The 13046-nt window shown below is 41.1% G+C and overlaps 1 protein-coding gene across 1 annotated transcript; it reads left to right on the top strand.

The window, feature by feature from the left end:
* Positions 1-7523: 7523 nt before the first annotated feature.
* LOC145613635 (uncharacterized) lies at positions 7524-11589 on the top strand. The gene is made up of 4 exons (XM_081668728.1): positions 7524-8159; positions 8334-10847; positions 10933-11346; positions 11431-11589. Exons 1-4 carry the CDS (start codon positions 7524-7526, stop codon positions 11587-11589), a joined length of 3723 nt encoding a protein of 1240 aa, XP_081524854.1.
* The last annotated feature ends 1457 nt before the right edge of the window (positions 11590-13046 follow it).

Genomic DNA, 13046 nt, shown 5'->3' with positions numbered 1-13046 from the left:
AACCTTTCTGTTAAAGCTGAAAGACGGGCAACTTCAAGCTGAGCAGCTTCCAGTTGAAGCTTCTCAATTGCAAAGTCATCTACATTCTGCTCTCCAGTACTCTCTTTTGCCATGGCTGAGAGCTTCTTCAAATAATCAGCATCTCTAAGCCCTTCTGCCTTCAAATCTTTCAGTTCTCTATCCTTTACTTCTAAACTTAGTTGGTTGGATGTTTCAGAGAGGCGAAAAGGAAATAGCCCAAAACAGAGCCCCAAAACGCAACAAAATCAAATTAAAAATGGAAGAGAATGAAGGAAGACAGTTACACATACACAAAGCACAACAATTCCCATTCACATTTTTAGCAGTCAGATACAAACAAGCAAGATCACAGTAGGCCAAGTACGTTAAAAGTGTTACAACACTAAATAGTTTCGGTACTCATTTTGATCAATTACAACAGAATTAAATTGTTCAAAACACAAAACGCAACATATGAGTTTCCAGATGAGTTCTTGTTTTGCTCCAACACTTAAAATCACTGGGGATCAGTTGACCATTCTTGAGTAGACATGTGAAGGTCGAAGTCATCACAGCAAACATCTTCAGCTGGATTCACTTGGTAGAACTCAGTGTATGGATTCTGTTTCTTACTCCGTTTGACCTGGGAACAAATTACCATTAGTGAAGTGTTTTGCAAATTCTGTACAATATTTAAAAAAAAATCATTATACCGGCAACTTAGTTGGTTGGACTAAATCAGGCACAGGTACTTGTGATTGGGTCTGCGCTCTCTGTCACATGATTTTAGACACGAATAACAGTCCAACTTAGAAAATGAAAAAATGAATCCGATAAAATGCCACAAGACAGCTATGAATGTAGGTCGAATAAGCTCAGTTACCTTGTTTTTACCCTTGCCTGCATTGTATCCTAATTCAGCTTGAGTCTTGTTCCTTGACCCTTTTGGACGACCTCGAGGCCTCTTTTTAATAATTGGATCTTGAATGAGGTACTGAGGACTCCCTCCATCAACCCCATCTGCAGTACTACCCAAACCTTTGCTACAGCTAGCTGGTACCTTACCACGCTTTGAGACAGACCCTGGAGTGCCATGGGGTGGAACTGGAGCTGAAGAGCCTATCTCTGAAGACGGGACCTTAGTTTCTGGTACAACAGAGGGATCATCATCAGCCATTTTTCTGTCACGGCGCTCACTTATCTCAGCACGCATCTTCCGTACCGCTTGACGAACATCCTCACAAGTCTCATCATCAACGGCAGAGGCTTCATCACACAAAGCCTCAAGGTCTGGTATAAGCTTGTTGAATCGTACAGCTTCTATGGTTTGAGTAGGATCGTGGTACGCCACTTTAACACGTGTGTGTTTCCTCGGCACATCCTTGCGCCACCGATCGAGAACATATTCTGCTGGTATGTCATATAAAAAGTTTTGATCCCAGACTCTAATGCAGTGCATACAAAGGATCCCATCCTTTTCAAACTTCCTACAATCACAGCTAATGTGTTTGGTAACTGGATTAAAAGTGATAGAATAAAACCTCCTTAAATCAGTGATGCTTTCTTCATTACAACCTTCGCGAACAATCCAAATGCGATCTTCAAGCAAGTATTGGATTTCTACATCACTAATGATTTTCTCTTCCTTAATCTGCACATACAACATCCTTGCACATTCTATTTGAACTTGTTGGAACTTTGCATCGGTGTATATTTTTTGGAAAAATCGTTCCACCTTGAATCCACTAACAAGCCGTCTGATGTACTTGGAATCCCTTGCATCTGCATCTTGCTCATCCTCAACCCTTTTCTTCATCGCTTTGCAATATTTTTCTGGAAACTCAAATAGTCTGGTTTTACGGGTCACAAATCCATCAAAAAAACGGTTTATACTTTCGACCCTTTGTGTTGTTTTCATACCGGCCCAAAAATACTCTTTCATATAAGCAGGCACCCACATGTGCCTCTCTAAGAAAAGATCCTGTAGCCAGTCATTGTCTTCCAGTTCGAAGGCCCGCATTGCATCACACCATCGTCTCTGAAATTCTTCAACAGTAAAGCTATCATAGATGACATTCTTCAAAGGATTCTTAAAGTCATCGTACCTGTTATATGACAAGTTAATCTCACATAGTAACACAGAACAGAATTGCATAACTACATAACTAAGGATATGATTCAAGACCATGAAACCAATAATATAAGCACTGCCACCAGTAGGAAAGACTTTACACCCTACCACTACTAAGTTCCAGTACTTAATATTCTATGAAATTTAAAAATGAACATTGTGAAAGAGCTATAGCATAATCACCAGTAATCAGTCAGAGATAATATGTAGGAATACACAACAGAAAAATGTACCCACATGACTTCTTGCATAACCAAGGCAATGAGTTAACCATGCATTATACCATTATTCAGCCTTTAGAATTGGATTAGCTATTAATAACAGAAAAATTGAATACAAGACATAAGTAAACCCTATGCTATGTAGTGAATGATCATGAAAAATGATAGAAAATACTTACAATGCACACTTTCCTAGCTTCTCGGGAAATTTCCTCATAATATGCCATATACACCATCTATGGCGTGTATTAGGCATAACTTCGGCTAGAGGCTTTCGCATAGCTGCTGCTTGATCAGTGAGGATGGCTTTTGGAGCTTTATTACCCATGCAAGAAAGCCATTGCTCAAATACCCATCGAAAGGTATCACAGTCTTCATGAGAAATGAGGGCACATCCTAATAAGATAGTCTGCCCATGGTGGTTAACTCCTACAAAGTTTGCAAAAGGTAGCTCGTACTCATTCGTGAGATATGTGGCATCAAAGCAAACTACATCGCCAAAGTATTCATAAGCTACCCGACTCCTAGCATCGACCCACATTACATCTTTTAAACGACCTTCATCATCCAACCTATGAGCATGGTAAAAATTTTGGTTATCGGCTTGCATATAATCAAAATATGCCATCATGGCTTGTGCATCTCCACCGGCCATCTTCAATCTCCTTTGCTTATACACCTCGTGTTGAAGATCCTTCACGCTAGGCAATCGTATGTTCTCAAGCCCTAAACAACCACGAATTTGAGTAACCGTTACACCTTGCTCAAAAAAATTCACCAACCTCCTTCGAACCGTTGATGTCAACTTCTTCATCCGATACTCTTTCACCAAATTTGCCATGGTAGGGGAGAGATCGTGAGTATGCTCCAACACTACAGTTCTCAAAACCCATAAACCATCACTGTTCATACTCCCATAAACCCTAGCTAGGCACTCACGTTTTTTAGATTTACGTTTTCCTTGATCAAGCTCTTTCTCACCAATAAGACCCTTCACATTTGCTCTGCTTCCCCCGACTTCCATGAACTTAGCCCTCTTCTTTGCATCATGCTTTGCCCTCATATCCGGTGACCCCCAACATTCACACCTCCAAGTTATTGCCCTCCTCACTTTTGTATTAGTGTATGATCCTTGCACCCTACTCACCCCAAATCCACACTGCTCCGCGTAAGTTTTGTAGTACAACTCAATTTCCTCCCAACGTTTAAATAGCATTCCCACTTTAGGAGGGTCCACATTTGCATCCACAATCTCCTCCGTACTGGAAACAAGGGTTTGCAATGACTTCACCGTATGCGTTGGTGAATGGGATTGGGGTGTATTCCTAGTTTTGTCCTTGAAAGAAGATGTGGGTGTGTTATTTTCTTTGGTGTGAGAGAGGGTAATGTTCTCCAAAAACTCTGCACTCATAGCTTCTACTCCCTCTTGCTGATTGTCATCTACACCTACCTCCAACAACGAACCAACCTCATGTTCAATTTCATCTACACCTATGTCCAGCAAGGGACCAACCTCTTGTTCATTTTCACCTACAGCACACTCCACCAAGGTGCCAATCTCTTCAAAGTTCCCTCCTAAAGAAACTACTCTATCTTCTTCCATTTCAGACATGAGATCAAGCAACTACTAGCACATAAAAAAAATAGCATAATGTATCCACTCATAAAATGCAGAGTACATGCATAACAGGTAATGTCAGTGATGGGGCTTAACAGTTTTAGCAACTACACTTCAACAAACAGCAATCAAAGTTACTAATCACTCGATTCATACCAACAAAACTAGAAACTAACCTTTCTGAAACCAATTAGAACAGAATTCATTTCATAACAAAAAAATAGAAACCAATTACAACAGAAATGGTATCATAACAACAGTGCTACAATCCAATTAGAACTGAATTAGCAAATATTACAGTCATTAATTTACTAAAATGAAACATAATCACTCGATTCATACCAACAAAACTACAAACTAATAGGTACGAAACCAATTAGAAAAGAATTCATTTCATAACACAAAAAATAGAAACCAATTACAACAGAAATCATATCATAACAACAGTGCTACAATCCAATTAGAACAACATTAGCAAATATTACAGTCATTAATTTAACAAATGAAACATAAATACTTGTAATTAAGCTATATAGAGAGCACAACTCAACACATTCGACCAATGGAGGAAAATTACGGGCAAATTGGAACTGCGAAAGCGAAATAAAACTAACCGTTTCTCTCGGAGAAGCATTCGAAGTAGAAAAATTATGAGCGAAACCATTACAATAACTCCAGAGTAATTGGGTGGGTGGGGGAAATGCGTTTTGGGAAAATGTCATTCTAATATGTTGGGGATTGGGGGACAAGTAGCTTCTAACTCCGTCAATTTTTAAACTAACGCCGTTACTTAACCCAAATTTGGGCCCACTTTTAATATAGAGTTTTTTATTGAACAACTGCCTATGTGGCACTGAAAAGTGCAAGAGATAAACAAAAACCGTTTCTCTCGGAGATAAATGGGGGCTCTCCCTTGAAAAACAAGAACGTGAACACACTTAGAAGAACTTTACTTTATAAAATGAGTTATCACACCACTTGATATAAGATGTGTATGAATTTCACTAATATAACTATATAAGTAACAAAAACAAATAAAATCTCATCTTTGAAACTCTCTAGAGAGAGAAAGCCGCTAGTGAGATAAACTCTCAAAAGAAAAAGTTATAGCTCCTTACTGTTTTAACTACTTTTCTCTTATAAAATTAAGAACATAAGTATTCTAGTTCTATTTCTCTTTCACTTACTTAGGCTCTTTATATTTAAGTGCTCTAGTTCACTGTAAAATTAAGTGTCTCAATAACTTTGTCAAAATGTCTCGCTATTTACATCCTAATACCTTTGTTTACCCTCACTATATTGGCAAAAACTTTGAACCTCTTCCTGTTCTAGAGGATGAAGCACCTATTAACTGGGATTGCTGTGTTATTGGACGAGTGTGGGATGATAGGGACTTCTCCTTATCACTGTACCGAAGGCTAGTAGCGCGTTTTTGGCATCTTCGTGGCCCTGTCACGGTATTTCCCTATGGAAAGGATTTAATTTTCAGTTGTGAAACTACCGAGGATGCTGATGAATTAGACGCAAGAGGGTGGGTCCATTTCAAGGGTAGTATGGTCGTGTTGCAGCGCCTTCGAGAACATGCAGTACCAATGAATCTAAATCTACATCTTGCTGAATTATGGGTGGGTGTGGTGGGTCTACCTTTTCGTTATTCTACTCCTCAAGTTGCGGCGGTTGTATTAGCTCATGTGGGTGACGTAACAAACGTTGACGAATCTAATGGTCAGTTTCCTATACCTTGTCCTCGAGTTAAAATATTAGTAGATATGTCGTTACCTTTGATTGCTGGTTGTTATTTCCCCACGTTTGACAATCATGTCACGTGGGTGAAATTTAAATATGAAGGTATATTTAGATTCTGTAGAAAATGTGGTTTTGTTGGGCACGGTTCTACCACGTGTGAGAAAAATCAAGCTCAAATTCGAGGTCCTTTGGAACGTCGTTATCGTCAAATTCATGAAAACGGAGGTCATGTGTTATTTGGTCCAACTGATCTAGACTTATACTCGGACTCTCTTAGGGGAATTTGTCCTTCTCCGAATGCTTGGACGACAGAATTATGGTTTGGAATGCATGATGATGAAGATCCGTCAGAATATGGTGCGGATTCTCATCCCTCGGACTATGATGATGATGATGGAACCGTGTTACAGGGTGTTTCGTTGGACTCCCCTTCTGCTTCAGCTGGTGGTACAGCCTCTCCGCGGTCGGCGACAGGGATTCCCGGGTTGTTTCCACCTCCGTCTCCGACTGCGTTTCGATCCGCGGATAATGAAGTCTTAAGTATGGATTTGGGGCCTAATCGAGCAATTAAGGAGCAATTTGAGATCGTTAATCACGAAGCTAGAAGAGCGCCACGTGTAGGTCATGCGGCTCCTTATAATACTCCATGGCAATATATGGGAGGCTGGCAGAATGAGGACACACGTGTTCAAGGCTGGAGCCAACAGCACTCTACTGTTGTCGGTGGAGCTTTGCAAAATTTTTTGTGAACTTCTGTGAGGGATAATGATCCTTACCGTCAAGCTATCAATCGGGCTAATCCAAATCACGTGCCGGGTCGTGACACGAGGGTGGGCCAACAGTCATCCACGTGGGGTCTTCACTCAAGAATTGTTTCTTCGGAGTTTATGCGTAGCCCAATTTCCACAGCTGATCCTTTTATGCGGCATGTTTCTAATCAACTGGGCCGGCCCAATACGGATTTGCATGATAGCCCAATTTACAATGTCTCTTCTCCTGTGGGCCGGATCAATTTAAACCTGGGTCAACATTCTTATATGGACACTCTTACACGGGCTTCCCCAATGGACCAGCAGGTTCCGGACTTTGATTTAATTGGTAATGATTTTTCCCCGCCTCCTCTGGGCCCAACTGGTCCTCTTTTTGATGATCCCTTCGGAGCTGGGCCGAGTAACTGGATGGGGGAGGATCTCAATCAACAATCGCCATCCCTATCTCACTCTTTTCCAGCAACACGGCAAGCCAGCTCAGGATATGAAGCAGACTCCTCTTCCGGGCAATTTTCTTTCTCGTCGAATCTGCAAACTGATGATTCTTCCTCCCTTTCACTGAGTTCTATTCCAGTAGAGGTGGGTGATGTGGAACAATCTCCGATTCTGGAGGAAGCCACCCCGATGGACTGCTCACCGGCGGTGTCGGCTTCTCCGGCAAGTCCAGGTTCTCCGACTGCGTCCGCGGCAGCGACTCCGACATCTCCGCCTGAACCAGTAGCTCTTTCTGGTCGTCTTCAGACACGATTTCTCGGGAAAATTCTCCGTCGATCAAGCACTCCGATTAAAAAGAAGGGGAAAATGGTGATTAAATGGGTGAAGAATGTTTCTAAGGTGTGTCCTGCTAAGAGGAATGCTTCAGCTATTACTCCATCAGCTCCGCCAGTGCCACCTTCGGAGGTGGGCAGTGGCTGCTCTACTTGTGTGCCTTGTGCTTTACCGTTTAAAAAGCGCAAGGGTCTTAGTGTTTCCAGCTCTTCCAGCAGCTCTTCGGATGTGGGTTCGGTGGCTCCCCAACCAGAGCCACCAAGGCCGGAATGAGAATAGGAGCGTGGAACTGTAGGGGTATAGGGCAAGCGGACTCCCCTAAGGTTCCATACATTCTCTCGTTAGTCCGCAGTTATGGGTTGGATGTTGTGTTTTTAATGGAAACTATGATCCCTGTAAATAAAGTTGTACAAAAGATAGCATCTATTCCTATTTTGGGTAGTTGTGGTTTAGATGCTATAGGCTTAAGTGGTGGGTTAGTAGTATTTTGGTTAGCTCCAGTGGTGGTAGATTCGTTGTACATACTTCCAAACTATGTAGCTTGTAAATTATCGGTTGGAAATGAAATAAAACATGTAGTGTTTGTGTATGGTGCACCTCATTTAGATGATAGATTGGGAGTTTGGAACTCTATTGCGAATTTCGTTAGAACTCATTCTAGTACCTTGTTGATTGGAGACTTTAATCAAGTAGAATACCTTTCAGATAAAGTAGGGGGATCGGCCGTTATTCATGGAAGGCTTGACTTTATTCAGTGGAAATTGGACTTGGGTCTTATTGATGTTCCTTTTAGTAGTCCTCCTTACACTTGGAAAAATGGTCGTATTGATTTGGATCCTACTTTTGAAAGGTTGGACAGAGCCTATGCAACCTCTGATTGGGTTTTTCAATCTCCAGATTCGAATGTAATACATCAGCCAATTTTATTTTCGGACCATGCGGCCATTCTGTTTAATGATACTATTGACAGGTCGGCCACTCGCCGACCGTACAGAATAGAAAACTGGTGTTTGGCTGCTAAGGATGTGTCGGACCTTGTTTAGTCTATCTGTCTTGATTATTTTCAAGGTTCTTCTCAGTTTACTCTATCCAGGCGATTGGCTATCATTAGAGATAAACTTCGAAACTGGTGTTTATCCCATCGAAAATCTTGGGGTATCAATTGGAGGGATTTCTGTAAAGAGGTCTCAGCAAGTTCGCAGGCGCTTCAATCTCCGTTAGCCCGCAGGCTTTTTCTTACTACCCGTAATGAGAAAGTAGAGGAGGCACAGGCAGCTTTTGTTTATTGGAGGCAGCGAGCTAAAATTAAATGGGATGCTTCGGGGGAATCGGCTTCAAAATTGCTGTTTTCGGTGGTTCAAGCTAGGAAGCGCCGCAACGTGATTCACAGCCTCAAAGATCAGTCAGGAGCTTGGATCTCAGACATGGGGACCATTAGGCCCATGATTTTAAGATTTTATGCAGAGCTTTACACTCCCATACCTATAGTGGACTCGTCTCCAAATCTTGATTGGAGTTCCTTAGATATCCCGGTCCTTTCTTCAGCTCAGCAGCAGATTTTAATGAAACCTTTTTCGGACATGGAAATTCGGGAGGCAATGTTTGCCATTGCGGATGACAAATCTCCGGGGCCCGATGGGTTTACATCGGCTTTTTTTAAGACTCACTGGGACAAAATCGGTCCTCATGTGATCTCTGCGGTGCAATATTTTTTCGCTCATGGTTATATGCTGAAGGGTTGGAACCGCACCTTTTTGGTTCTTTTACCCAAGGTCCTGCAACCGGAAACAGTGTCTCAATTCCGCCCGATTGGACTCTGTAATGTTATATATAAATGCATTGCCAAGTGCATTACCAGTCGCCTTCGACAGGTCTTGCCAGTCTTGATCTCGGGTTTCCAAAATGCTTTTGTGCCTGGACGTATGTTATCGGATAATGCTTTAGTGGCTCATGAACTGCTTAATTACATGAACCAGTTGCATGCTAGGAAAACTTTTTATGCTGCTCTAAAGCTCGATATGAATAAGGCTTACGATCGAGTGAGATGGGATTTCTTGTCTCAGGTTTTAAAGGTCTTCGGCTTTCCGGGATACTGGATTCATCTTATTGAGCAATGTGTAACCACAGTCTCGTACCAGGTGCTAGTAGATGGGTCCCTCACTCCCACTTTCATTCCGAAATGTGGTCTCAGACAAGGGGATCCTTTATCACCTTACCTGTTTGTTCGGTGCATGGAGGTGCTTTCTGCCATGCTTCGCCGGGCGGAACACCAAAAGCTGGTTTCGGGAATTCGAATTGCTCGGGATTGTCCGTCTATTTCACACTTGTTCTTTGCTGATGACTCTTTGCTCTTTTTTAAAGTTTCGCCTGAGGCTTGCGATAATATCATGAATATTCTTCGTTCCTTTTGTGCAGCATCGGGTCAGTTGGTTAACTTGCAGAAATCCTTTGTGAAATTTAGTACCAACACTCCTCAGGATTATCGGGATTCCTTAGCTAGGAGCTTGCGTCTGCAGGTGGCTCCGACGATGGGTACCTATTTAGGACTACCAGTGGACCTTGGAAGGAGCAAGGTGTCAGACTTCAGGTTCTTAATAGACAAGGTGGCGGCGCGGTTGGCTTCTTTCTCGACGCTCCGTCTGTCGGCAGCTGCGAAATTGGTCATTATTAATTTTGTCTTGGTTGCGTCGTTTAATCACGTGCTTTCGGTGTTTAAGGTTCCTTCCACGATTTGTGCTCATATAGACAGCCTTCTTGCTTGTTTCTGGTGGAGATCTTCGGATGCCTCGAAAGGCATAGCTTTACGGTCTGCTTCTTCTTTGCATATTCCGAAAGGCTTGGGTGGCTTAGGAGTGCGGAATATAGGTTGTTTTAATTCAGCTCTTCTAGCTAAGCAGAGTTGGAGGATGATTCACCACCCTCAGCTTTTGGTTTCTCGCCTTCTATTCTCTAAGTATCCCTCCCTTCGTTCTGATCCGGGTTCTAGGATTCCTCGACCTTCCTGGGGCTGTCGAGGAATTCAGGAGGGCATTTCCACGTTGGCTTCTGGATCATTATGGAAGATTGGTGGTGGGTCAGCTGTGAGGATTTTGGAAGATCGTTGGGTCCCGGGAGGTTCCATTTCTTTCCGGGAGGATGTTTCCGAGTCGGACCTTCCGACTCATGTTTCTTCTCTCATTAATCCGCGTTCTCACGCGTGGGACTCTTTTATAGTCCATCGGTTGTTTAATGATTCTACAGCTAGGAGGATTCTGGCTATTGACAGACCTCGCCAATTGAAGGATGATTTTATGTACTGGAAATACACAAAAGATGGGGCATTTACCACAAAATCAGCTTATATTTCGTTACTGATGGCAGGATTACCCACGGATAATATGAGCTTTATCCTTCCCCAGTGGTGGCGTAGGTTTTGGGGCCTTCCTCTGTTATCCAAATGGAAAGTGTTTGGTTGGAAACTGGTTCATAATGCCATTCCTGTTGCTTCAGTCTTATGGCAACGGGGAATGTCGGATGATCCACTGTGTACTTTTTGTCATGAGGAACAGGAGTCTGCTAGTCACCTCTTTCGTAACTGCAGTATGGCAAGTCAGGTGCTTAGTTGTAGTCCTCTAGGACTCCAGTTAGGCACATTATCGGACCATTCTTTTATCCAATGGTTGGTGGATATGGTGTCAGCGTTTCACGCTTCTAAGGATTGGAACAAGTTGGTTGCTTTGTTTTCCCATCTGTGGGCAATTTGGCTTGCCCCGTAATAGCTGTAGATTCCGTAAACAGGAAGTGTCTCCTGCAGATATTCTCGCTTTGGCTTCAGTTTGGAGCTCTCGGTGTTGGAAGGCTAATGATTTTTTGACTACTGTAGTAGGTCGAGGTTCTTGTCGGCCTATTCCGGTTTGCACAACGACTTCCTACTGGCTCAGTGGTGACTCTTCCTGTTCGTTCGACTTGTGCCTGGTGTTTGATGGTTCCTGGTCAGAAATGGACAATACGGCAGGGATTGGCTGGTGTTTTAGGGCAGTAGATTCCCCCCTTGTGCTAGGAGGGGGTGCTCGTGCTACCCGCGCTTCTTCTGCTCTCCATGCAGAATTGCTGGCTTGTTATTAGGGGTTGAGGACTGCGATTAGGAGAGATTACCGGAGGATTACTTTATATACGGATTGTGCTGTTCTATGTCAGATTTCAGCTAGGCAAAGGCGTCCGGATATTTCGTTAATCTGGCTAGTAGCGGATCTTCTTTCCTTACTGGACTCTCTTGAAGTGTGCAGGATACAGAAGGTTCCTAGGAGTTGGGTTGTTCCAGCGCATTGGTTGGCTGGCAAGACTAGAAGTAGATAATTTTTATTTTGGTCCTTTTAGTTTTTGATGTAGTGTTTTGTTCTTAGCTCTCACTGTCAAAAAAAAAAAAAAAAAAAAAAAAAAAAAAAAAAAAAACTAACTATATAAGTAACATACACATACATTCAAAATGTTATTTAGTGTTATCAAATTAGTAAGGAGCAATGAAACTATTTTCAACTTTAAATTGACAAGGGACAAAGAATAGGGTTGTTATGTTCAAAAAGGTTATAATTTTTTTTACTAGTAGTTCATAATTGAAAAGATTATGTGCTATTTTAGAAACTTTAATTTATGGAAGAAAAATAGAAGAAAAGAAAGTTTGGTAAGCGGTCTATTAGACAACAATGAATGAAATGATTATAACCATTACAAACATACACATCTCATTAATATATTTTGATAAGGAAATATTAATCTTGATAGATATAATCAGTGACGGATCATTCTAATTGTGTTTATTAATTGTTTTGGCAATATCTCTTTTTCCCGTCATTTATAACTAACTTTCATGCTCACTTATGACACACCATGAACTCCTAATCATTGCCACAAAACATACTGAAGCATACATTTTCTATAAATTTTCTTCCTTCCTCACGTTAGTGTTAGACCATCATCACTCATGGTATAAAAATTTATACCATCCCTCTCTCTCTCTACCACTTTCTCACCCCTCCACATGATCTATACCACAATACAATATACTTTCTCTAAAAATCACCCCACCCATGGTATAAAAAAAGTTTACCAACACACTTTCTCTCTCCTATATGTATGAATTATACACTTAATTAAATTATAATTATATTTTGTTTTATGTTGAAAATAACTAATTACTATTTATAAAGTTAATTAAATAAAAATAAGCAATTTAGGTAGAAAAAAGTGAATTTCAAAAATATATAAAACTATATCAATATGGGTGTCTATGTGTATGTCTTGAAAAATCATGAACAATGGTAATTTTTCATAATTTTTGACTTTATAATTATTTTTTCTTAAAATGCAATTGAAAAAAAATAAATCAAAGATGTATGACAACCAGGCCACATGGCCTGACCTGATTGGTTCATGTTTCACGTGGTACGAAGCAAAAGTTTACCATGGGATGATATATATACCATTTGATGGTATAGTTTTATGCCACCAAGGTAATAAAAATTTGCAACTTTTGGATGAATATTTACACCGTGGTATAAAATTATACCACGAGTGTTGATGCTCTTAACACTGTCAACAAACACAAACAATATACAAATCTTCTATCTATATCTATACTAAAATAGCAACCGCTGATGTCATCGTTGTCTATGTATCACTTTTTTATTTGAATTTTTTCCCTCCTAAATGCAAGTATGATGTCACATTTTTTTTTTCCTTTTTAAGCTACCCTATTTAAATTTTGGGTTTCCACACATATTATGCTATTTAGTTATTTAGGATTTGTTAACAAT

This window comes from Chenopodium album, chromosome 25 (genome assembly GCF_948465745.1).
Source record: "Chenopodium album chromosome 25, dcCheAlbu1.1, whole genome shotgun sequence".
Lineage (NCBI taxonomy): Eukaryota > Viridiplantae > Streptophyta > Magnoliopsida > Caryophyllales > Amaranthaceae > Chenopodium > Chenopodium album.
This window is presented reverse-complemented; position numbering and strand designations above follow the sequence as displayed.